At 41.7% G+C, this 27,030-nt stretch overlaps 1 protein-coding gene across 1 annotated transcript in view; it reads left to right on the forward strand.

Moving 5' to 3' along the window:
• The window catches only part of ASB5 (ankyrin repeat and SOCS box containing 5), a 93,254-nt gene that overhangs the window by 19,133 nt on the left and 47,091 nt on the right, over positions 1-27,030 (forward strand). Inside the window, exon 3 of the mRNA XM_060085794.1 lies at positions 23,460-23,746. Coding sequence (XP_059941777.1) covers positions 23,460-23,746 — 287 coding nt within the window. The remainder of the gene's footprint in view (positions 1-23,459; positions 23,747-27,030) is intronic.

Genomic DNA, 27,030 nt, shown 5'->3' on the forward strand with positions numbered 1-27,030 from the left:
GTGACCTGGAATAAGATCTGTTAACAGACGCTGAGAAAATGATCGTGCCACGTGCACTGACTTAACCATATCAGCAGGCAAGACCCAGCACCCCAAAGACACCTGTGGTTCGGGTGACAATCAGCATATGGGATTTGAGTTGTACATGAACGCTCTGCGTGTCTTTCTGCCCTTATGATGCCCATTTGTATAAGACACGTTTCACTATAAGTTATCATATTTAGCAGTTGGTAGTTTTTGTGACAACCTTCCTGGGAAAGATCCCAAGTGATTCCTGACACCAAGATCCCTAGAAGAAAGTGGTGAAAGGTGTCTTCCTTCTTTCCTCAAACAAATATAAAGAAAAAGCAAAACTTCAGTAAATCTACAAACTACATTTCTTCACTTTCTATCTTCATTGAGGCTTTGAACCTAGATATGGGTACAGAGAGGGACCCACATGACACTTGTACTTCTCTTTGGTTCAAAGGCTTACAGTGAACTTATCATTCTTCTACCAAGCCTAGAATTAATGTTTTTAAGGTAAGAATTATTTCTTCTGTGTGTAACACCTTTGAAAATTTATTTAAAGGTTTAGGGAGAGAGTTGCTGAAATAAAACATGTAGATGATGGATATCTGAGAATATATCTTGATCATTTACATTAATTCTTAATGAAATAATTCCTGGTAAATCTTTTTTCTAAAGTTGGGTATCCTAGCCACATAGCCTTGATGTGTTACATGTACTCATTGGGCTTGATTTTCTGATTATAAGAGAAGCTTTGCAAAGCTGTACCCACATTTGCCCAGAACTGTTCTGGTTTAACCATGTTGTACTTGAAAATTGGTGATGGTATTTCATTTTCAAAAATGTCTTGGTTCATAATAAGTTCTAAGATTATGCTACAAATACAGCCGATGGTAAAGAATTTGGACTTTATTCTAAGTACAATGGGATGCAGTCTTTTTGCTCATTTTGTGTTAGTACAGCTATAAGGATTTTACAGTTGTCTCACACTTTATCTTTTACCTACTCCCTTGTTTGTTCTTCTGCATCAAGCTAGAAAAATTTTCCTGAATTGCTCCCAAGGTCATCTAGCCTCAAATAACAGATAAAAGTCCATTTCTGCCTTTCCTGGGCCACTTGCATTTCTACAAGATTACTTCTCTCTGCCTGGATTTTTAATCCTGCAATTCAATTACTGTGTAAGCAATCTTGCTATGTTGTTATAAACCATATCTCTGTTTTAAATATTCTTGCTTACGGCACTTCTTTTCACACATTTTCTAACTCATTTTGACTGACCTTATAGCCGTCCAGTCTGCTGAACATTATTCTGCTGTCCGCTTTCTGACCGTGGGCAGGTTATTGCACCTTTTCCTTTGTAAAATGGAGCTATTATCTCATAGGGGTTATATTAGTCCAGGGCTGCCATAACAAAATACTACAGACTAGGGGGCTTCAACAACAGCAATTTATTTTCTCACAGTTTTGGAGGCTTTAAGTCCAAGATCAGCATGTGGTCAGTCAGGGTTTGTTTCTGGGGAGGCCTCTCTTCCTGGCTTGTAGACAGCCACCTTCTTGCTGTGTCCTCACATGGCCTTTTCCCTACGCGCCTGCAGAGAGAGAGCTCTCATGTCTCTTCCTCTTCTTAGAAGGACACCAGTCCTACTGGAGTAAGACCTCACGTAACCTTTATTACTTCCTTATAAGCCGTATCTCCAAATACAGTTAGTTGCATTAGGGGTTAGAGCTTCAACCTATGATTTTGGGAGGAGACTCAATTCAGCTCATAACAGGAGTACCATGAGCAGTAAATGAGATATTCCATGAAAAGATACTTGGAGTAGAGTTTCATATTCTATATTTTGATAATTTTAGGATATACTGAAATACATAAGATATTTCTGTATATTCTAAATTGATATAATAGTGCTCAATAAATGTTATCTGCTACTTTTTTTTTTTTTTTTTTTTTTTGCGATATGCGGGCCTCCCACTGTTGTGGCCTCTCCCGTTGCAGAGCACAGGCTCTGGACGCGCAGGCTCAGCAGCCATGGCTCACAGGCCTAGCCACTCCGCGGCACGTGGGATCTTCCCGGACCAGGGCACGAACCCGCGTCCCCTGCATCGGCAGGCGGACTCTCAACCACTGCACCACCAGGGAAGCCCTATCTGCTACTTTTATGTTTATTATTTGTTTTTGTTCTTGTCTGTCCCTAAGACTTAGCTTTTTTATTTCATCCCTGCCCTCCTCTCTAAGTCAATCTATAGATCCAGGCTCTCAGCCGTTGGGTCGATCATGTACCAAACAGACTTTAACGAGTCGTTCTTCACCAAAATCAGTGATTCTTTTATGTAAAATTTGAAACTGCTATTTACACTATCTACAGGAAAACAAAAACTTGGAATATGAGGTAATTGCTTCAGTTGACCAGGGTGGAGTGGGGCAGTATTATATACAAAATTAATTGGGAAGAAAATGGTATCTTTGACACAAGTCATACTAAGTATTATCTGATAGAATAATTCAATACAAACAATGATAACACTCATGATTCTTGTCATGATCTGTTGACTCAGAAAAGAAAAAGGGTTTAATTTTTAGTGACTTAAGTACAGCTGATGCAATTATGATATATGCAAACTTGCTATTTTATTATCAACTGTATTCATCTCGTTCATCACCTCTGGGTTTTAAATAGTAACTGCACTCATAATGTAGTTAAATGCTGCATTAATTCTCCATGAAATATATTACAGATCCACTCCAAGTGCTAGACCAGATATTCTTATGACTTACAATGTGAAGTATCAGAGCCAAGGTAGTCAGGAACAATGGTTCCCAAATGTTGCTTCATCCATTGGCTGCAAAATAATTATCTGAGATATTTGTTTAGATAAAGCTTTCTGGACCCACTGATTCAAATCTCTGAGGATGTGTCCTGCAGACTTCTCTCCCAATCAGACTCATTGCAAGGGCCCTAGCTTTCTAAGCACTAAAGCTCATGAACACCACCAGCATGTGTGGTCAGGTGGCACCTCACCATATTTACTCCTGAGATTCTTGAAACCTAAGAGTTTCATGGAAAATGATTTGAATGCTGCCCATATTTGTGGTTATAGATAGTAAGAAGGAGGGAACAGAAGGGGTCTAGGAAAGTCATAGCATAGCAACGGAGAACAAGGAAGCTGATCAGGGAGATCACTGAAGCTTTATTCCCACTGGGGGAATAAAGCGTCCCTGATTTTCTCAGGCTAAATTGACATTTTTTATATGAAGTATATATTCGACCTACACAATGCTTTTGTTCAGTCAATGCATTATGAGAATTAATAAGGTAATCTATTTCAAAGTTATTTGAAATGATAGCATTATATATATATAAAATCTCCAAATCCAATATTTATATATATATATGTTAGTAGTGTTTTTATTCTTAAATATAATAGTATATTAGACTATTTAAAACAAAATAGAATTCTTTGGTTAAGCCAACCGTGGCAAAGAGTAGGAGTCTTTTATGCGTCATGAAACACTGGCTTAATGTTCCCATTGCGTTTTCTTTTAATATCTGATTGTTGTTATGCCAGGGAGATTTTGTCTCTTTAGAAGACTTGCTTTAATGAAAACGTGTTCATTATCTGCTTTATTGCTGCCTAAAACAACAATGTTTGGTAACAAAGAAGAGAATCTGTTAAAAAAAAAAAGTTGAACAGTAGCAGGCAAATTCGCTGTTACTATTAAAAGGATTCAAATAGAGCCTCCTACCAGAGACTGTAATACATAGTTTCCAAAACTCTGCTTTGGAAGATACTAGCAAACAACCAATGCCAGTCCTCCCACTTCTGAAAATTCCTATGCAGAGCGATGAACTCTAGAAGCAAAGAGAACAGAAAACCCGAACACCAGCATCCTGAGCTTTTTGCCTCCTGAGGGTGGTGCCCACGTGTGCGCTCCCTGCCTCCGATTCATCTAGGAGTAAATTATTTGAAGACCCTGTGGAATTATAAAAGAAGCATTTCATTAGACTCTCAGTCCAGTGATTAGATCTGAGACACTCTAAATAAATCTCTCAAGCGGCAACCCTCTCCAGTGAACTCAGATAATCAATTATAGTTCCACTGAGAGAAAGGCTTTTTCTGACTTTGCCAAAAAGCAGGCTAACAGCTGATCCATTCCTGAAGACATTCGTGCAGATTCTCAGATAATCACTCTTCATAAGGAACATCCTAAGTCAAGCGTCCGCAATTCTTCGGTAATTTTTTTGATGACTCCTAGATGAATCGGAGGCCATGATGACTGACATCCATGTTTGCAGACACGGGTGTGTGGCTTTGGGGGTGAGTGAAGCAGCCTGTAGAATCACAGCAGAGGCAGTGTCGTTTGGGTGGTCACTGGTAGCAGCAGTTCCTTCTAGATCATGGTAGAAGGTCTGAGGTCAGATCAGGCGGCTGCTCCCAGGACCCTTCTGTGCTGTTTAAGAGCCCAGCACGCAGGCGGGTTTGTAGAGAGCATCGCGGGCAACTCCCCAGAGGACTGACAGCCAAGGGCCGTCAGCGGGCGGCACCGCCAGCAGCTGGGAGAAGAAACGCTTCCGTCCTGAAGGGGAATCTGGGTGGCACATGACATCGGCCGCTCTCCGTGGCCCTAAAACAGCGGTCACGCCCCCTCTGTCAACACCATCTCATGCCCGGCCTCAGGCACAGCGGCCCTCCGTCAGGTCCTGGGAAACCAGAACCCTGGACTGCCACAGGCCCCTGAGCCTGCTCTTCGGTGCCTGGCACCATCTCACGTGGCTGGCACACTCATTTTTCTGGACTCTGCTTAATCTTCTCTAAAAGGCGTCCCCTGGCTTCCCTGGCTGCAGGTCACCGGCGTTACTCTTTGTCACAGCACCGCCCTTTGTTTCCTACATTGCACCCATTGGCCTATTTATCTTTTAAGTCATTAGTATTCAGGTTCTCCACAAGAATATAAGCTCCATGACAAAAGGGAAAACTGTTTTGCTCACACTTGTTTCCCCGAAATCTAACATGGTGCTGGCACATAGTAGACACTCGATAAGTTTTACTGAATGAACGGATATAAATCCTCAGCCCATGTTTTCTGGAAGCTTCGCGATTGCCTAGCTGAGATGATCAGTAAGACAGGCTCCATCGGGCCGCAGTAACATGTTAACCTCGGTGACCCAAAGCCCAGAGGGCCTCCTGCCCCCTCTCTGAGTCCTGCTGGGGACACATGCTGCCCTCACTCAGGTTCCCAGGCCAAGTGAGGCTTGGTCTCCTGGCTTCGTATTTGCTAAGGCAAGAAGGAGGGCAAGCGGCCGACTGTGCGCCTCGTCCCGGAAGTGACATGTATCCGCTCCCACGTCGCCTGTCAGAGCGAGTCATGTGGTCCTGCCCCGGTCCAGAGGCTGCGTGGATTCCACATCAACCCTTGTCTTGCAGACATTGGCCAGAGGCCTCTGTGGAATCTCATCTGTTCACAGCAGTTAACACAGTTTTGACTTCAGTGATGAAACTGTATTTTTATTTCTGGTCAGGTCTTACTATGTATGGCAGGTCTGGGCACATCACATGACAGTATTCACGAGAAGCCATTGTGAAGCACAAGTGGTGCTACCGGGCATTACCCAGCGCCGACACCAAAACCCCCATGGAAATAAAGACCTGAAGAAAACCCATTCGTATTTGAGAATCACTCCGACCGAGGAAAAATAAAACCTGCTTTAGCAATCCTTTTACAAAGTTACTCCAAGAATTCCTAATTTTATCTCAAATCTGTAACAAATATTTTTATCGTTTGGATTGTCAGAAAATATAATTTGTGGCATTATTTCTTTAGATGTGTTGAGTTGAGTTTAAGGAATTTGTGGCAAGTATCTTTTCCAAGTTATCAACCAACTGTGTTTGTGTGCGTGTGTGTGTGTGTGTGTGTGAACACGTGTGTGTTCACATGTACTGAGAGTTGTATGTATTTCAGGGACATTGTAGCAGTGATTAGCACTAATAATGTATCAAAGCAACTTTAAAGCGATGATTGAACGTATAATAATTACTACAGTAACTTACTAGAAAAGCACAATATTGTTGCCATTAATTATAATATCAATAGCAGTAAGCAAATTAATGATTGAGCTTTCCCAACTAATGAGTTATTCAGGTACAAGGTTGAGAAAGAAGAAAGAAATGGGTTAAAAGCAGAGCTTGAGATATAGGCATGTGGTTACTGGAAAGCATACCTGGCTGAAGAAAATTTAAATGATAATTGCCTTACAAGGTCACCTCACACAGTTATACAAGGCGTAAAACATAAATCTGATTAGGAAACTTCGCCAGGAGTTTATTGATGAAACAAAGCTACACTCCACTAGGGCTAAGTGCATTTTGACCTAGCCAGACATAATTGGTAAAGTAGATTATCGTGAGATAAAACTGAGGAAGCAAAAAGCCTCAAGACTCCATATATTAAAAAGTTTCTAAAAGGGGATATTGTAGGATATTTATTCCAATTATACTGCTGTTGAATAAAGCTGCCCCCTTTTGACTGTGACCTGATTATGGTAATTCTGTGCTGGTGATTTATGATGTATTTTTATATCTACATGCAGAAGTGAAAGAGAAAAATGGATCAGCAATTGATAATTATATTTATGACTCATAACTGACCAAAAAGTATCATTTTTACCAGTCACAGTAGTCTCAAGGATTCAAAGGCTACTCTTTATCTTCCCAACTTCCTTCAAATAATATTTATTGTTTTTTTTTGTCCTTGGGAAACCTATGGATCAAAATTTGGGTGTAATTTCTCTTTAATGTTCAAGCCCAGGAACCTGTTTTAAGAGAAGAATGCAGCCTCCACGCGGACAAAGACTGTCTTGTTTACCACCATATGCCCAGTTAACATGTAGAGGCCCTCAGTGAATATATTTTTATTGAACAATGAATATCACAGAGATTTGATGGAGTTAGACCCGGATCTTTCTATAATAATAAAAAGATAATTTTATCAAAGACTTTTCTTTTCTCTGCCTTGTTTGTTTGTTTACTTTTAGTGCTACTCAACCCAGCAACAGAAACTCAAGTGCAAGGAATCACTTTCCTACTTTATGGATATTGCGATTGTTTGTTAAACTCCAAGAATCAACGCCTATTCCTCTATTACGTGTATTGAAAAAAAAATGCTTCAGGTATTCTGAACGGCCTTTATTTCAAAGGACGTAGGCGTAACCATTTTAATAAATATTATTGATTTATTGAGTGAGTGACATAGAGCTTTACCTTCATTCCCTCGTTCTTCTGCGTGCGGATCATGCTTAAAAAGTCAAAATAACTTTGAGTGTAATTCCTCTCCTATTCTTCCAGTGCTTTGAGAGATTCTAAACATGCTTAAAGCTTAACAGGGACTCTTTGGAGGGGAATACTTCTTCTGACCTCCTGATGCCTTTTCCTACGTATAGACACTCAGGTGATCTCTCTCCCCCCTTTCCCTCCCTTGCACTGAGAGACTACTCTGATTGCTAAGTGTTAGGGAGAAAAATCTGGGCACGCTCCCCAGCATTCCATGTTCTACCTCTTGGGAGCTAGCTTCGTCCCAGGAGGAGGCATCTCTGCTGCCCCGTCCGGGGCACACTCTTCCCTGCCTTGCAGAGCGGTCTAATTCCATCCAAGATTGCCAGCAGTTGGGTGGATAAATGTTCCTAACTCCTAGAGTAAATGGATGGTATCTTTCAACCTAGCCTCTCTGGGTAATAAAGGTGATACATTGCCCCCCATCTTCCTAACTATTTGTCTTGTTCCTTGAGGAGGGATAAAAGGTGTTATTTACTGGACGCCCTCAAGCCTTCGTCATTTTGTTACATTGGCCAGGATCCCTGAGAAATAAGTGAGAAGGAACAAAACCCAACACGAAGTTGTCAGAGCCTGGGCTTGGAGCTTGGACTTCCTGTGGGGCAGGGCATGTTGGCCTGATGTCAGGGACAACTCACCCTGTAGACACAGTAAGCATGGCGCCTAAAGCCACGATCCTTTCAGGGGCCCCTGAAAGTGCTTTCGTTTCTTTTCAAATCTGAAGAACAGAAAGAGATCTAATCCAGTTTGGATTTGTCTTTATACCAATGCAGTCATAAAACATAATTTTTGATAAACTTGTAATAATTTTTTTTAATTTCAGAGAAGTGGTCCCTGATGGCATGGTGCCTAGGGTCCACAAAAGACATAAAGCAGCCATGCTGGGTGGCCTTCAGGAGCTTTTCTTAGACTGGTCAGCCGCCCATAGTGGTGCACTCTGCTTCTCACTGCTCCGACTAAGTTACTCTGGCCGTGTGGATGTTGCCCCCGCTGGGGGTGTGCAGCTGTGACCTCTCTATTCTGCTCACGGGTGAGGGGCTTCTCCTAATAAAGGTAGAACTGCAAGTAGGGGAGGCTCTGAGCAAACAGCACCCGGTCAGCATCTTTCTGAAACGAAGGCACAAGGACATCAGCACAGGTGCAGTCTCGGGGTACAGGTCACTACAGCTTGCCCCCGAGGTACACCCAGCAAACATTTGCAGAGTGTGGGACCTCAGCGATGATAGTGCGACATGAGCCGGAAGGAGCATTCGTTATAGAGAAACAGGTCTTTCTGGAAAGAGACCTTGTAGGTACTAGAAGACAGAATGTATCTGCTGCTTTCAGAAGGTAGGATAGCTGATTGCTGTGCTCCCAGAAAACACTAGAAACGTTTTAGAATTAAAATTGAGATGCCCCGATCTACATTTAGGTGCAAGCTGGTCCAAGGAACAATAACCTTGAATTCATGTGGCTTATCCATGGGATTAAATATAAAAATACTCAAAGATTCAATAGATAAACGTCAAAGGGACAAAGTAGCATGAAGACTAGAACCAAGCCGCTGATCAAACCTGTGCCCCCAGACTGAAGAAACATGCTTGGGGTTCTAGAATTCACAGTGGAGCAAAGAAAGCACCTGGAGAAATTCATAAAGGCCTCCCCAGGCCTCTCAGGAAACAGGCATTAAAAATCCCCCAAGTAGCTTTCAGTTCAGCAGTTTGTTGAGGGTGATTTTCCAGTTGGAGCAAATGTGGAGGACTTGCTGGACACTTTGTCTGAGATACAAGTCTCTTAAACCTAAGCAATTCCACAAGAAAAGACAGTGGCAGCAGCCTCGGTGGCACAAGACTAAAAGTGTCTGCTCACAAGAAACTGTTGGGACCAGCCCCCCTGGGGGGCTCACACACAGAGCCCAGAGTGCCCATGTGTGAGGCTCAAGGGAAAATGGAAAGGACGATGTTTCACTGGGTGGACAGAAAAGTGCCACAAACACGATCCCGCAACTGGAACCGTCTCCGCTGCAAACTCTGAATCTCTGCAAAAAGATTTCACCGTCACAGATGTCACTCTGAGAAAGAAGAGTGTATATGGGTGGGCTTGTCCTTCCAGACGTAATAATTCCACAGTACACGAATTCAGCTCTTGCTGACACATGTCTTCTCTTTAAGTTCACGGCATAGATGTACAGGTCGCATCCTTTGACAGGCAATCTGGTGAAGATAAAACCCAGATGTTTCTTTTTTTTTTTTTCTTCTCTACTCTCGTACGCTCAGATACTATTGAGTTTCTGCCATGGTTTTGGCAATATTAATACTGGGTTCTAGGAACATAATTGTTCCTGGGATAACTGCCAGGACCTGGGAATTGGTTTATTTTCTGTGTTTGGTATGGGGCTAGGGCTGTTGACAATCCTTTATGACCTAGTATCTCTTTGAGCGTTCTGATAAGTGAGGAACATCCAGGACCTGGCATTGAGCTGGTAGGACTTCTGATGCCCTGATAGTCATTCAAGTGAGAATCTAGGCTGCAGAGGTTGCAGGTACTCCACCTCTGCCCAGTTCCTGAGAACTCCTTGGACTGAGCAGAATAAGAAGTTAGTAGCATCATGTTCGGATCTTATTTTAGCTTGAGATTTTTTTTTTTTTTTTACTTTGAACTGGTAACCCAGAAGAGCAAATGATTTTGATTTTAGATTCCAACTCCTTTACCCATTAACATGCTAAGGGACTTACTCCCTTTTTTGTGTGTGTGGTTTGCGGGCCTCTCACTGTTGTGGCCTCTCCCTCTGCGGAGCACAGGCTCCGGACTCGCAGGCTCAGCGGCCATGGCTCACGGGCCCAGCCGCTCCACGGCATGTGGGATCTTCCAGGACCGGGGCACGAACCTGTGTCCCCTGCATCGGCAGGCGGACTCTCAACCATGGCGCCACCAGGGAAGCCCGACTTACTCCCTTTTTAAAATTTGTGAAATTCAACAATATTGAAAAATGCACCAAACAAATATATATCGTAACCAATTATAAAGTGGTAACTCAGGTTCAAGAAATGGGATGTTGCCCCCTGCCACGTGCACCTCCCTTGTCACACCTCCTGCCCCTCCAAGATAACTACTAACCTGGTAAAACACTGCCTAGCTATTCTTCATCGTACTTTTGCCACCTAAGTATGTGTCCCTAAAAACAGTGGTTCAAATCTGCCTCTGTGTGAACTTCATCTAAATGAAAGTGTACAGTAGTTTTTGCGGGGTATAGGGAATCATTTTCTCAGCAGTGTGTCTGTGTGAGCCGTGCACGTGCACAGCTGCTGTTTGTTTTCGTAAGAACTGAAACCTGGGTCTGGTTCACTGCCGGTTGGGTCAAGCTGAAACCAGATGGTGATCAACCTCTGTTGATCAGATTAGTCACAGTGGCTGACCCTGTGACAGACTCAAGGGAAAATTAGCCAGAAACCAGAAATGATGGGAAAATTGGCTGGCACACAATTCTCCATGGGTCTCTGTGTCTGTGCTCTTCTGTAAACAGAGGCACTTGCTGCCATTTTCCTAGACCATCTTTTCCAGGATGTTTGTATAAGATTCTTTGGGAGATAGAGATCAGCGTCTTTCTCTGGAGCAGAGGGCAGGTTTGTGTAGTACACAGTATAATAAAGATAATGGTCTCCCTCCAGGGCAAAGTTGAGGCAAGCTTACTGCCCATTAAGAAAGATCTGGGTTCCTAAAGCTTGGAGTTCCTCAGCTGTGACACAAACCACATGTGCAGGATATACCTGGGACCCTGAGGGACGTGAGAGGCTGGAGGAATTGATGCAAACACTATCCTCTTGCTCCTTTCTGTACCTTGAATAATGGAGTCCTTTGACTTGAAATAGCCTTTGACCCAGGAGGCTGGTGTGTTCTGTCAGCAGCCATGAATCTATGGCAGGTACTTATTACATTTTAAGTAGGGTAAAATCTCAGACCCTTCACATTCTTGACGGGGGATTTTATTTTTTTTTTAATTAGCCTGCTTGGGAGTCATTAGGTTTTTGAATTTGTGGACTGATACCTTCCATTTGTGTTGGAAAATTCTCAGCCATTATCTTTCCAAATTTTGCTTTGGACCATTCTCTTTTCCCAAGACCTTGATTAAACATACGTTAGATTTTCTACTTGCATCTTCTCTCCCTCTTGTTCTTTCTTCTGTCTCTTTCATCTTGGCTGGTTTCTTCTGACTCACCTTCAGATGCACTGACTTTCTTTTAGTTAAAACTGACCTGCTGGTATACCCGTCCATTGCTGATAGCAAGTTTTACAGTTCGAAGATATCTGTTTTTTTTTTTAATTTTTTGCTTTCAAATCTGCGATGTCCTTTTTAAAGACCCCATTGCTGCTGCCATTAAAGACCCCATTAGTTTGGCATCTGTCTCTATAAGCTTAATAAAATACTTGATACATGTTAGATTTCTGGAAGCTTCACTATCCCGAATATTCATGGGTCTCTTTCTCTTGTTCTTTGTGCTGGTTCTGATTCATATCGATACACCTTTTTGTGTGTTTCCTTATTTTTCAATGAGTGCTAGATATGTTTTTAAAAAGATGTATAGAAATAATTTAAGGCCTGTGATATTGTCTTCTTCCAGAGAGCATGCTTGCTGTTGTTTCTTTCTGACAGGTGCCTATGAGCACTAGCCATCTGGAGTCATCTTAATCCAATCTCCAGGATAGAAATTTTCTAGACCATGTAGATTGTAGTCATTGAAAGCAGCGGGCTTACTTCTGGTTCATTCTTACTTCTATATTTTACGGCTTTTGGATATCAGCTCTCAGTGTGAGCCCTGTGCCATGGTCCTCGATTTGGGCAGCCCTTGTACTTCAACTTTTATTTGTCCTGTCCTCAAGAGACTGTGAGGAGGATTGGTTAACCTCTCTGCCATCTCCTCCTGTTCCTAGGGCAAAGGTGGCCCCAAATCCCTTGCTCCCCTCTCTGGATTTTCCTCTTGTCCTAAATTCTTGGTTCCATTACTTCTCACTTTCTTCATAGTTTGTTGATATTACTAGGAACAGGGTCTTAATATTTCATCCAGAAATGTTTGTTGTCTCCACTGGGAGGTCTGTTCTGAATTAACTAGCCTGCCATTACCAGAAGCCAGCATTTATTTATTTTGTCAGTTTTTATTTTATTGCATGTAATTCACTTAGAGTAAAATGCACAGATCTGAAATATACACTTGACAAGATTTTTTTTAAATATATATTCCATGTTACCAGCACCCAAATAAAGAGAGATAATACTCCCGTCTTCCTGGAAAGATACCTCATTCCCCTTTCCAGTCAATCCTCAACTCCAACCCCAGGAATCATTCTTTTAATCCATATCACCATATATTTATAGTGTTGATCTTGAACTTCATATAAAAGAAATCATATAATATGTACTCTTTTGCTCGACATAAGTTTTTGAGACTCTTCAATGTTTTGCACACATCAGTAGCTTAATTGGTTTATTGTTCAACTGTATTATGTTTTATAAATATACCACAGTTTGGTTATCCATTTCCTATTGATGGACATTTGGACTATTTCCAGTTTTGATTCATATGAATATACCCATTAGGAACATTTTTTCAGGATTCATCTTTTCTCATGGAAAATGAAAGGGCATTCATATTTATATTTAGGGCATCTCTGTTACTGGGATTCTTACACCAAGTTACACACCAAGCTACGTCTTCCAACCGCATCTTCATCAGTTTGTTTCAGTTGCCATGTTTTTTATTTTCAATTTATTTATTTATTTATTTTTATTTTTGGCTGTGTTGGGTCTTTGTTTCTGTGCGAGGGCTTTCTCCAGTTGCGGCGAGCGGGGGCCACTCCTCATCGCGGTGCGCGGGCCTCTCACTGTCGCGGCCTCTCTTGTTGCGGAGCACAAGCTCCAGCCGTGCAGGCTGAGTAGTTGTGGCTCACGGGCTTAGTTGCTCCGCGGCACGTGGGGTCTTCCCAGACCAGGGCTCGAACCCGTGTCCCCTGCATTGGCAGGCAGATTCCCAACCACTGCGCCACCAGGGAAGTCCCATATTTTTTGTTAGTTCAAAATTTATTTATTCAACAGATTCTTGTAAAGCACTTAGTATGTGTTAGACATTGTTCCAAATACTTTTAAATAGTAACTTATTTAATAGTCCTGACAACCAGTTGATGTAGTTATTATTACTGTTCACATTCTATGAATGAAAAACCAGAGGCACCGAAAGCTTAACTGACTTACCGGCGGTCCCAGAAATGGCAAGTCAGAGGGTCAGGATTCAACGGCCCCAGAGACATTGCTGCCTCTCCGGAAGTGTTCATATATGAGCAGGGAATACCTACAACCTACCCTCAGATAACCCGAGAGTAACTAGGCCCGTTAGATATGCTGCAGATGTTCTTTATAATAAACCATCGTACAAGAGAAAGTGGGTCAATATTAAATGCGCTTGTTTGAATAGCCAGATTGTGAAACGGAAGGGACTTATCCCAACTCAGGGAGAGAGGAAAGATACACTTTAAAAACCTATTTGACCCCAATTAGCTCCTCACTTACTCAGACACTGATCTTTCGCTTTCTCGACATACGAGTTGCCAAATCCCCGTGATGACAAATATGTGAAGGGCTGACGGGCACCACAGTCTTGCCAGGACCCTCAGTTGTCTCGTGGAGTCTGCCTTCCCCACCCATCCACAGGAGTGATCTTAGCTTGGTTTCGTGGACCTCAGCGTCATACATATTCATCTTTGTTTGTTTCTGCAAAATATTTAAAAAGCCCACTCCTACCTTTGATGATATTACAGACTAAGGCCAGTTTGGGGAGCTCCCCAAGAAAGCTGGACCAGGCCAAGCTCGGGGGCAGTTACCTTGAAAAATTCAAGCCACAACGTAACTGTAAGGAAAAACTGAGGGTTGAGAGTGTTTCCTGCATCAAGTGAGAAAGACAGGCGAGAGTATAAAACACTGAACCAGCGTTGAGGTTGGTGGTCAAACGAAGGCTTCTCTTGACTTTTTGCCCCTTTTACATTCTGGGCCATCAGATAAAAGAGCACAAAAAGTTGCATAATCTCAAGAAAATCTCCTGTAAAAAACCGGATATTTTATTTGTTCCGCGTCCAGGCTGAGTCAGCTGATGTTGATTTAACAGTGTGAGAGCAAAAGGACCTTGTCTGCCTGCTGTGTGTCGTCTCCTGGCTCACAGGACCTGCCCCAGCAGGATGTGGTGAACCGGGAGCCCTATCTTGACCTGCTCAGCAGAGGCGTAGGTTGTGGTTACTTAGTGGTCAGAAACTGCAATTTATTACTGGAGGGTGAGCTTGGTTATGATTTTAGAATCAGTGATAAAATCAGGGGCTCTCAAATTCAGGGGTTGCCTTTATTTAAAAGGAAATTGAACAAAATTCAGGCCAGATTCTCATACACTCTTACAAGTCTGTGATAGCACTATCAGCCTGTTTCATAGGTAAGAAAACAGGCCAGACGTTTAAGGAACGTGCCCAGGTTCACAGAGTTCACAGCTAGAGCTGGGTCTCTGAAAGACCTCACCCTAGCACTTTGTGCTGCCTTACCCAGTTTATCCTGGGACATGTGTGATGCTGGCTGACAGATGCTCCTCAGGGTAAATGCCCAGGCTTTCAGACAGCCATACAGCTTCCACTGCCTGCCTTCCCCTACTTGTACAACTTTAATTCATGGGCTGGTTTAGGGTTGCTGTAATACATAACAAAATATATTGCGCTGTTACCATTGTTGTATTACCGTTGCAATGATCACATCTTCAGATAAGATTTTGCAGTTCCAGAACCTTGGTTTCTTTCTTTCTTTCTTTTTATTTATTTATTTATTCATTTATTTATTTATCTTTGGCTACGTTGGGTCTGTTGCTGCGCACGGGCCCCCTCCAGTTGCAGAGAGCGGGGGCTACTGTTCGTCGCGGAGCACAGGCTTCTCACTGCGGTGGCCTCTCCTGCTGTGGAGCACGGGCTCTAGGCACACGGGCTTCAGTAGTTGTGGTGCGCGGGCTTCAGTAGTTGTGGCACACAGGCTCTAGAGCACAGGCTCAGTAGTTGTGGCACATGGGCGTAGTTGCTCCGCAGCTTGTGGATCTTCCCGGACCAGGGCTCGAACCCGTGTCCCCTGCATTGGCAGGCGGATTCTTAACCACTGTACCACCAGGGAAGCCCCAGAACCTTAGTTTCTTAAACTAAGCAACCATGGATTCTAATGTGAGATCAGGTTTATTTCTAAGACCTGGAGTGTCTGCTCTCTTCCCTGTATCCAAGACTGTTGAGCATCTTTGTCCTGGGCCTGGGAAAAGGAATAAAATATTCTAAAATATTTGTGATGAACAAATTTCGTAAGAAGTTATAGCTATCCTTCATATCTTGAAGCAAAATATATCATTTAAGAAGACATATATATAGACATACAAAGGAATATTACTCAGCCATAAAAAAGAAGGAAATAATGCCATTTACAGCTACATGTATGGACCTAGAGGTTATCATACTAAGCAAAGTAAGTCAGGAAGAGAAAGACAAGTACCATATGATATCACTTATACGTGGAATCTAAAATATGACACAGATGAACTTATGTGTGCAACAAAAACAGACTGACAGATATAGAGAACAGACTTGTGTTTGCCAAGGGGAAGGGGGCGTGGGGGAGGGATGGATGGGGAGTTTGGGGTTAGCAGATGCAAAGTAGTATCTATAGAATGGATAAGGAACAAGGTCCTATTGTACAGCACAGGGAACTATATTCAATATCCTGTGATGAACCATAATGGAAAAGGATATGAAAAAAGAGTATATATATCTCTGAATCGCTTTGCTGTACACCAGAAAGTAACACAACACTGTAAATCAACTATACTTCAATAAAAAATTAAATATAATCATTTATTTTATATGGAACGTTGGTTATGAATCTCAGTTCCAGAAATGGGCCTATTTTCTAACACCAGAGGAAGTTCAATAGATTTCTTTTATGTGAGTACATGTCTGTAGTTGGCAGAGAGTAAAGTACTGTTGGAATTTGGACACTTAATTAGACAAACACACAGCAAAATTGTAGTGTTTATTATGCAATGGATTCTAATTTAAATTATTTAAATAACAAAATAATAGGAATCATTATAATAAAACTAATAGTTGCTGAGCTCCTATCATGCACCATGAATGCTATGCATTACTGCATTTAAACCTGACAACATGTGAGGTAGATTCTTTCATAATGAGGCTTATAATTGGAGATTAAAAAAATAGATTTAAAAGGAGAGCACACAGGCAGTACACGTGCTGTCAAAGACACTGAAATCTTAGCATCCTAGACAGGGGCACCTGTAGATCCCAGTTTTCTTAGCCAGTTGGCAACATCCCAGGGCAGTTGACATGTTTTACCTCTTTGAAGAAATGATAACTATTAATTGTAAAAGTATACCTATAAAAAGGCAGATGAGGGCTTCCCTGGTGGCGCAGTGGTTGAGAGTCCGCCTGCCGATGCAGGGGACACGGGTTCGTGCCCTAGTCCGGGAAGATCCCACATGCCGCGGAGCACCTGGGGCCTTGGGCCATGGCCACTGAGCCTGCGCATCCGGAGCCTGTGCTTCGCAACAGGAGAGGCCACAACAGTGAGAGGCCCGCGTACCGCAAAAAAAAAAAAAAAAAATGAGATCGCCACGCTGTACTTGAAAGATCATTGTAACATCATTTCACTGCTCAGACGGCCTCACGCTTTGGATCTTCAAAATGATGCCATAGTGAAAGTCTTCCCTTTAAATCGTCTTGAAAATAGGTGGTTTGTTAAAATGAGAAGGTTACAACAAATTCTTAATCACCAACGATTTGGGCGGGGCCTATCAGCTTCAGCCCAACGATATACTTGAGTATTCAGTTAAATACCATTTATAACCCAAATGTGGCACAAACGTACACTGTAACTCAGGCCGAGATAGAGTGGGAAGACAGTGAGTACCCTAGACAATACGAATGTTTCAGCTCTAACCTGTGGATGATAATATGAGAAGAGCTGCAGTGACAGAAGCTCAGGCATGAGTCCCAGCACTTCCACTTGAAGAGGTGGAATCTCAGCAGAATGCTTGGTCATTAAGTCTCTGCTTCCTCACCTTGTACAGAAGGGATGAATGATGCCTATGGTGTATTTTCTTTATAAGGACTCAAGAAAATATAAATACATCAGGACTTTTCCTGTAAATGTGAGAGAAATCCCAATCCACATGGGTTTAATTAACAACTAAAAGGAATGTATTGTTTCATTTTACTGTCAAATCTGTATTACCGTCAGATCTGCTGCTTCAGGTGCAGCTAGATCCAGGTATTCGGATGAAGGTGCCATGATACTACCTCCCCAGATCCTGACTCTATGCTTTCCTTCCCACTGGCTTCCTTCCTAGGCAGGCTGTTCCCTTACTGCCAAGGAGAACTCCTAGCATCTTTAGGGTTAGATCTTGCTGTCTTAACTTTCCCTGCTGAATAAAAGCATCTTTCCCAGAACTCTAACAGCAGTTCCAGAAATATCTTCGTTGGCCTAATTTGGTCACCTGCCCTTTTCTGGAGCCAGGAGGTCAGGAACATGGACTGAGGTTGGGTGAGATATGATCCTCTAAACAAAAGATGGGTTTGCAAAAAACAAACAAACAAAAAACTCCATTATAACAGATGAAATATCTAGAAAAGTGAGTGCTTGGCATGTAGTAGGTGTTAATAAGTATATATTAATTTAAAATTAGAATATATTTTTTAAACCCTCCAATACGTAGAGCTGCCAGCTCTCAGCCAAGTTTTTCTGGACCCCATATATGACTAGAATCTTTCTAACCTAAAGGAACCTCTACTCAGCGCTGGCCACATAGGTCGATTTAACGTGACTCAATTTTTAGGATAGAGGCTGTTCTGAGTTTTGGAGAAAGCCTGCGATTTTTCCCCAGAGAGCCTGGATGAGATCTAAGTAAATCACAACTTTGTGGATAGTATTTTATTCTTCCTATGGATTCTTCTAATGCTAGCAGGAATTACCCTTTTGTTCCATTATACTGGAAGTATGACTAGAGGCCAGAAGCAAGAATTTAGCCCCCCAAAGTACAGTCAAACAGAATAGAACACCTCTCATCCCAACTTTCCCCAACTAACAACATAAATAATTAATATGATGATTATAATCTTTATGAGCATTTGTCCTTCATCAATAATTAGAGATATCTAATAGGAACCCGAGGCATCAGTATCTATAGTTCTGCTGTGAGTACATTATTTTTTTAGGACAGAGGCATTATATCACAGTGCCTAAGTCCATGCCAGGAGTTTTGACAACGTGCTTTGTGAAGTATCTATTTCCATGATTACAGCTTTTGGGTAAGTGTAGATAAACTAATTAAACAGAATCTGCAGAACCTACAGAATGGAGATAAGGCTAAATTCAGTTATTAATTCCCTTTAAGGATTTCAACTTCAAGTGTAAACATTTCTGTTTTTCTTCAAATTCCTATGTATACAAACATGTAAAGCTCCCGTGTATTTTAACCATCCAAGACCTTTATTTTTTTCCTCATGAGATTTCATAAAATTAAAAAACGAGAGCTATGTTTTGAATGGTGTCTTAAGCACAGCAGTGAGCTATTATCCCACCAATAGCAACTTGTATAATTTTTTCTCTTTCATTTTATCAGCCCAGCCACCAGTGAACTTCAGATTTATGAGCAAATGACTTTTCTCAGTTTGTATTCACTGTGCACAAATCCTCCACAAACTCCCTGTTCCAGAGCTGGGAAGATGACTGCCATTGTACTGAACATTAGCAACTTTGCTCTTTGAAATGTATCCCTGTAATTTTATAAAAGGTCAATTAGAGCCTTTAGATTTCTACCAGAGAATATGGGATCACACTTTTTTTTAAAGGAAATGGTTATTTCAGTGGGGTCACTCTATTTCCTCTACATAAAAATCTTTAAAAAAAAAACTTTATGCTAAGATCTATCAACTGGAAAGCACTAGAAACAGGCAATTTTTATTATGTCTCCTTGACATTTTTAGTATAACAGCTTGGGTCAAAACTGCAGTTAAGTCAAAACAATTTAGCGCCATAATCTCTGGAAATGAAATTCTCTCTTCTAAGAGAATTTGAAGGCTAATCTGGCCACATTTGAAAGTCATTATGATATTCAGCATCTGAATGACATGAAATTAAGTCTTTGAAGCGCGTGCACGCGCGCACACACACACACACACACACACACAATGCCAATTCACATAGTACCTGGGATGCTAAAGGAAGCTGAGCAAGAACCTTGAAAGGGGCAAGATGAGGGGACGCAGGGGGCGCCTTACAGAGGAACTGTCCTCTGACAGCTGTACTGTGCGGAGGAGCAGAGACAATACCCAGAAAGGTGACAAAAGGAGGAACCCCAGGGGCCCTTTTTCTTTGGACGTTGCTCCGAGGATCACCCCTGATCACCGAAGTCCTAATTCCCACTCCATTATCCTACTGAGATACTGAGTTGAAGGTCCCCAGCGAATGCCTCCTGTCCTTTCCTTGATCCTCATTCTTTTTGTTTTTCCTCAGTTATTCGACCCTCTTTTGAACACTCAGCGTTGTTTTCAATGAACTCACTCTCGACAGCCCTATTCTTTGGCCCTTCTATCGGCTTCCTCTCTGCTGTTTTAATGGGAGCTGCTCACCGACTCTTAACCTTGAATAACCGAGAAGTATTAGCCCAGTCACCAAACATTCCGCTTTCCTTGGTTCCCAGGTGTCAAGCACACACAAGATTCCATCTCATGTAATCATCAGAGCATGGATAGCTGCCCCACTCATTTAGGTGCTAATTTAGGTACCTGATTAAATGCAGTCTTAGACCGACCTCTCCACTGTGTGTGTAAGTCTCTGTGACTGTCTCACTCTGTATGTACAAATCGTACTTGCTCGTTCAGACGGTAAGTGCTTAAAAATAGAAAATATGGGCAGTAACTTGAGCACGTATTTTAGAGTCATAACTGTGTTCAAATACTCTTATAGGTCACTAACTCCCTGAATTACACTTTCTTCATCTTTAAAATGTAAATGACAATAATACTCACCCCTCCAGGATAGAATAAGGTAGTAAATGAGAAGATTTATGTAAAACATGTGGCTTATAGTGAACCCTCAATAAATGATTTCTGGGCTTCCCTGGTGGCACAGTGGTTGAGAATCCACCTGCCAATGTAGGGGACACCAGTTGAGCCCTGGTCCGGGAAGATCCCACATGCCACGGAGCAACGAAGCCCGTGCACCGCAACTACTGGGCCTGAGCTCTAGAGCCCACGAGCCACAACTGCTGAGCCCACGCGCTGCAACTACTGAAGCCGGCGCGCCTACAGCCCATGCTCTGCAACAAGAGAAGCCACCGTAATGAGAAGCCTGTGCACCGCAACAAAGAGTAGCCCCTGCTCGCTGCAACTAGAGAAAGCCCGCGCGCAGCAACAAAGACCCAGTGCAGCCAAAAATAAATAAATAAATTTATATTAAAAAATGATTTCTTCCTGTGTTTTTATCTCCTCTCACATCGCCCATTCTAGTAACAAAACTGTTGAGCTCAACTTTGGTTTGATTGATTGATTGATCAAAACTAACAAGATCAGTTGGGATATACTGGCTAATCACCAAATCACTCTACCACATCCTCTCAACACGGTAAATGATAAAAGTATTTATCTCAATAAATCCCTTAAATTACTAATCAATATTTTATTTTTTAAGAAAACACAAATGCCAGGAAAATAGGCGCACAGTATTTTTCATGTGTCTTTTAAATACTAATAAAATAACTTATGATGTTGCTTGGAAGGGTCTATAATGTGAAAAATACAGCATCTAGTTTTTTTTTTTTGCGGTACGCGGACCTCTTACTGCCGTGGCCTCTCCCGTTGCGGAGCACAGGCTCCGGACGTGCAGGCTCAGCGGCCATGGCTCACGGGCCCAGCCACTCCGCAGCATGTGGGATCTTCCCAGACCGGGGCACGAACCCGTGTCCCCTGCATCGGCAGGCGGACTCTCAACAACTGCGCCACCAGGGAAGCCCCAGCATCTAGTTTATATTTGATGAGTTCACTTACTAGGAGTTATTTTATTTAGCCTTAATTTTTATTTAGTGATACTAGAAGTAGAGATGGTAAAAGTTGCCAAGGGAGAGTTTATGCTAATGAAAGAAATAGAGGCGGGAAATCAAGGAACTCATTAAAATAAAGCATGACGTCTTGACAGAAAATCCTAAATATTGGAGAGCAGTATTTTTCTACTAGTAAAAGTATAAGGAGTTAAACTTACTGCTCCAATGATAGCAGCCTTATTGAAATAAAAGTGTTCCTCAACCCAAAAGAATCCAGTGCCCTGATGAGCTGATGTGGAGACAATTATTTATAATAGCACTTACTGGTAGAGAGGAAGGAGTGAAACCTTAGAAGACACTGAGGCATGACTTAGGTGGGTTTTATTTCTGATTCTGAAGCACTGAACTGGATGTGGGTACAGTGACTCAGAGTATTGTGATGGTCCAGCTGTCCACGGGGCACGCCTCTCTGGTGCGTACTCATGCATCGCCACGCCAGGGGAAAGACCAGCTGGAGGGTCATCTCCTCCAGTCACTTAACTAACACAATCTCACCTTTAGTTACTTCGTCTTCTATACTCTGCAGTGCCTTTTCATTGATTCCCAAAGCACATGTGAAATGGCACACTGGGGCCAGTGAAGAGCCGCTTAGTCTAGTTCTCTGCCTGTGAGAACAAGACCAAGGGGCATTTCCAGAAAGAGGGCAGTGACTGCTTTCTAATATTTTATCTAATTTATTTTTCTGGGAACCACGCAGTCACTGGGGAAAGAAGAAGCCTGCTTTCTCTGACACATTTACTTTACAGCAATACCTCCTTTGTCTTAGGGATGTTTCATATAAATCAGTGCAAGATACACGGCATGAAAAGCATGCAACACTGACCACTATGACCAATCACTGATATGCTCCTTTATTCCCAGAAAAGCCACTTCTGTTTTCTTACGTTTTTGTTATTATTTGTGATTCCGGAACTTTTCGGAAGAATCGGGAAGCAGTACAACAATTAACAGGCCCCAAGCCTGGTCATATAAATGTATAAACAAGCTCCCTGTATAATATGTCATTTTGTATCTTGGCGTATTCTTGTTGGCTTAAATGTCAAAATACTGTCACTCTACATTATTGTTCTTAAATAACTTACTTGATTTCTCTTCTAAACAGATAGCTTGCCTAAGGACGCCCTTATAAACAGTTGCACTTCATTTCTAAACTACATCAGGTCGGGTTTAACAAAGATTATGGGGCTAAAAGATATATTGTTTTGCTTGGTTTGGGAGAGTCAAGATGGAATACTTACGTTTACTTGAAATTCTCTGGATGTTATATGTCCTCCAGGAAGCCTCTCTGGACTCTTTGCTACCAGGATTAGGCCCTTCCTCTTTGTGCTACCCTGTCCTCACTTGTATTTATTTTATGGCTGTTTCCTCCTCTAGACTCTGAGATCCTTGTGGCAGAGATTGGTCTGCCAGCATCCAGCAAAATACCTATAGTAGGTGCTTAAGAAAGTGTTCAGTGGATGAATAAGCACTCTAAGGTTATGAGCCTGTGACTTTCCAGTCTATCCACTTGCGCATTTTTTTTTCCTGACAACGGTGGAAGCCACAATTTGGCGAAGTTGATGAGTGCTCATTAAATCATCAAGCCATGGACTATTTGGTAATTTAGCTCCTGGCCTACAAATACGACCATTTTCAAGGTTTGAACTGATGAGCTTAATTTTTCCTTGACATTAGGAACAGCACTTACGTTAACACCAGGAACCCCTTACGCAAAGTCTTCAAAGCGCTGCTGACACTGAAGGGAAACAATCTGTATTTACGTTTCAGTGTCTGGATTTTGTAGTTCAGAGCAGGGAGGCAGGGTGTCATTTTGCAGCCAGCACGGAATGTCAGGAGTGTCGGGAAGCGGCACGTGTTGCCATTGCCCCCCGCGCAATACCGTCAGACCAATAGGAGTGTGCGAAGCACTTTTATGGACGGTATAAATATTTTGAGCTGGAGGCATCGTTACCAGCTGCTGTTTTCCTTCCTCAGGACCAGCTGTCCAGGAGCATCCCGGACCGGAGCCAGGCACAGTCGGGACTTGGATCTGAGCGAGGGCGGCAGCAGCCGGGCTGGTGCAGCGATGTCGGTGGTCGAAGAAAGCCGGCCCTTTGCTCAGCAGCTGTCTAACGTCTACTTCACCATCCTCTCACTGTTCTGTTTCAAGCTCTTTGTGAAAATCAGCCTCGCCATCCTCAGTCACTTCTACATAGTGAAAGGCAACCGCAAGGAGGCGGCCCGGATAGCGGCTGAATTTTACGGAGTAACCCCAGGACAAGGTATGTTCACGACCTGTGCTCGTGTTTCGCGCTGATTTATCTTGCACGCGCGATCCAAGAAAACATCCCATGTTTCCCTTAGGGACTGCTTCAAAGCGAATATTTTGCCAACTTGTCATTGCGAAAATATTTAACTCCCTTCATGGCCTCATAAAAAAGAAAATTACTTTTTCTGGGTTAATGAAATCAAGGCATCATTGCAGAATAGCCTCATGGAAGCATAGTTTTAAATATATATCAGTATTTTCCTATTAATAAATATTTTCTAACTTTTAACATTTCGTGTGCCAAGCCATGCATTCACAGGCTTCAGTTACTGATTGCACTTCAACTGTCCTTTAATATACCTGAGATTTTATGATTTTTTAAATCAAGTCTTTAGTTATATGGAAAAAGAATTGTTATAAGAGAAGATTTGAAAGTTTTATTGGTTTCTCACAATTTTTATTTGACCAAGGTTAACCGCTTCACTATAAAGTAAAGCACAATGTGGTGAACATTAAGATTTATGGCATATGTTTTCCTGATGGAATTGTTGTTGCTTTTGCTCAATTTGTAAAAAATTGATCATATGAGGATAGGAACATGAATTAACAAATGTTAACATGTATGCAACCAAGTACATCCAACATGCTTCCTACAAGAAACTGAAGTGTGAGACTAAATGAGAAATGATCATTTTGACCCTCAACTTGAAAGGCTGTAAAACCATTTCCATTCTATTGCACTGAAATTCTGTATAATAAAAGAAATTCTTAGGATGGGCTTCAAGGTGACATTTTAATTTCTTATAGCCTTTTGATTAATTTCTGGTTTGAAAATCATCAGGCAAGCATGCACATTTTACAGCCCTACATACCTCTAAAGTAACTTTAATTTTCAGAATCAAAATACACTATCACATAATTAGAGAGTGTATTTTTTTAAAAGAATGCTTAGAGTAGAAAGCTTGCCTTCTTAAAATCTGTTTTTCTACATTTTTCAATGTGTGGAATAAAAACTCTAGGTGACTCTGTAGATACATGGAAAGTTGAATAAAGGTAGAAAATCTTTTTTGGTGTATGAGGTAGATTAGGAGTACATTTTTCCTGAGGAAGATTGTTCTTATGCAAAGTGAGGGGTTTATGTGCTCATTCAAAGTGAAGGAAATCTAAATGCCAGGATGAAACTCTCACGAGGAAGATGGGATCTAGAGAAATAGACAATATTTAATCCTTCACCCACCAGCCCTGCTTCAGACCAGGTATAACTATTTAAATGTGGCATACACCATGTCGGTAAATGGAATATTTTGTTTAAAAACCAGCAAACATAGGAGACTAGATTTTAAAACAAAATCCGTATTTTAATTTTATTTTTTAAACCCGTATTTTTAGATATAAGACTAAATAGGCTATGCGATCCTAACGTGAGAAAGTTTACTGTCACGGGCAGCCCATAGCTCATTACCTTATACTCAAATCTCGTCTACGTATTATGAGAATTGCCGTGCATAAAAACTGAAGTATTGGCTAAAACTCCACCATTTTTGGTGGATTGACAAGGGTTTTAGAGGAAGCTCTGGAATCTCCTTTTGTACTTATTTACAAATATAAAGAAATACTTGTCCCCTCTTTAGCCTGATCTCAGTGTGCTCATGCTGGGAGGTCATGGGAATATGTGAAATGGCTTCCATGTTCCCGCCTACTTTTATGAGTCTGTGTTAAGATATATTAGAACTCTAGGATTATATCCCAAAAAGGAGAGAAAGAAATCCACACTCACTAATAGAAAATACTTTTCCTGGGAATAAAAATGGGGAACATAGAGTTTTCAAATGTTTGTTTTCTGTTATTTTTAATTTTGTATCTGTTTAACAGAATTCTCCCTTCCTATAGCTTGCATTAATCTATATACTAAACAATACAATATACTATTATAATTTTTATTCAGTGTAAGCATAATTAGTCTCCAATTTTATTTTAATATTAGGAGGACAGTCAGGAACCTTGCAAGCTCTTTCTTGGTCTACCTCTAAGAATTAATTCTTCCTTGCCTAGGAAATTATTACTTTCTCTATTTTAACATAGCTTTTTCTTTTATTTACTACTACTAAACTTATTTTTATTTTGTTTATGTTTTTATGATTAATCAGGCTTAATTATCTTTGTTTAATCTAGCAATTTCCTCCTTCCTAGCAGAGATTATCGCCTTCGTTCCATTCTGAATTAGGTTTCTCATTCCTACTTTCAAGACTTAGCCAGATCATTCCCCAACATTTCTGATATGGAGTTGCCAAAATCCATGAAATATGAGATGATGTGCGTATTTTCATGTCTTTCATAATCATGGAAGACCCTGTTGACAACATTCTGGATGTCCTCCCCATGAGCTGTAGTGCTTCGGTATGAAATAAAAGAAACTCTGTCTTCCCAGATACGGTTGCAGATCAGCTCATTGTATTAGACAAATATGGGATGAGCTTTCTCAATGCACTTTCCACTCAGGCTTGAGACCAAGGTATGATTACACAACAAGAATACTGAAAAGCAACATGGTAACTAAAATCGCTTACGATTGTTTCCTTCTTGATCCCTTTGCTATGCCTATAAACCTTAGAAATCTGCCTTTTCATCCCTTTATTAACTCTGCCATCGTATTGAAGGGACTCGTTAGGATTTTCTGTGTAACTCTCTCCCTGTATGTTTCTTGCTGTTAAGTGTCCTGGTGATAGTGCCCACGTATCAGAGGTCTAGTCTGTTTTTAAAGCTAACACTTTACTTTGAGACTGAGTGAGACTAAGGAGTGGAACAGTGTCTCCAGCTGTGACATCAGACAGTACGGAGAGCAGGGGAAGATGCAGGGGAGAACACTGATCTCCTGATATCACTCCAAAGGCTTGGAAGAAGCCATGTGCCACTCATAACCCACGGACACTTGGAGAGACAGCTCCCCTCCTCTGCTAAGGGTCATACCTTTCAAGTTCTATCTTAGGCTCTGAGGAGAGTTCAGTAGTTTTACCTACTTGTGGACAAGGTCAGTTCTAAGCCCCTGTTTACTGAGCACCCCTGGTATGGAGGCATTGAAGAAACAGGGTATAAAAAAGGCAAAATGTATTGTTCCCAACTGTAAGTAGGTTATTCTAGTTGAGGAGATGGTATATCTACATATAATACTTACTTTCCAGATACACTAAATACCAAATGAGCCTAAAGACTGGAAAGGTCAGTTTCAGATTTGGACCTTCAGAGACATTTTTATGGAGGAGGAAGATCTTGAGTTGACCCCAGGAACCCAGGAACAGA

The sequence above is a fragment of the Mesoplodon densirostris genome, chromosome 20 (assembly GCF_025265405.1).
Source record: "Mesoplodon densirostris isolate mMesDen1 chromosome 20, mMesDen1 primary haplotype, whole genome shotgun sequence".
In the NCBI taxonomy this organism is placed as follows: domain Eukaryota; kingdom Metazoa; phylum Chordata; class Mammalia; order Artiodactyla; family Ziphiidae; genus Mesoplodon; species Mesoplodon densirostris.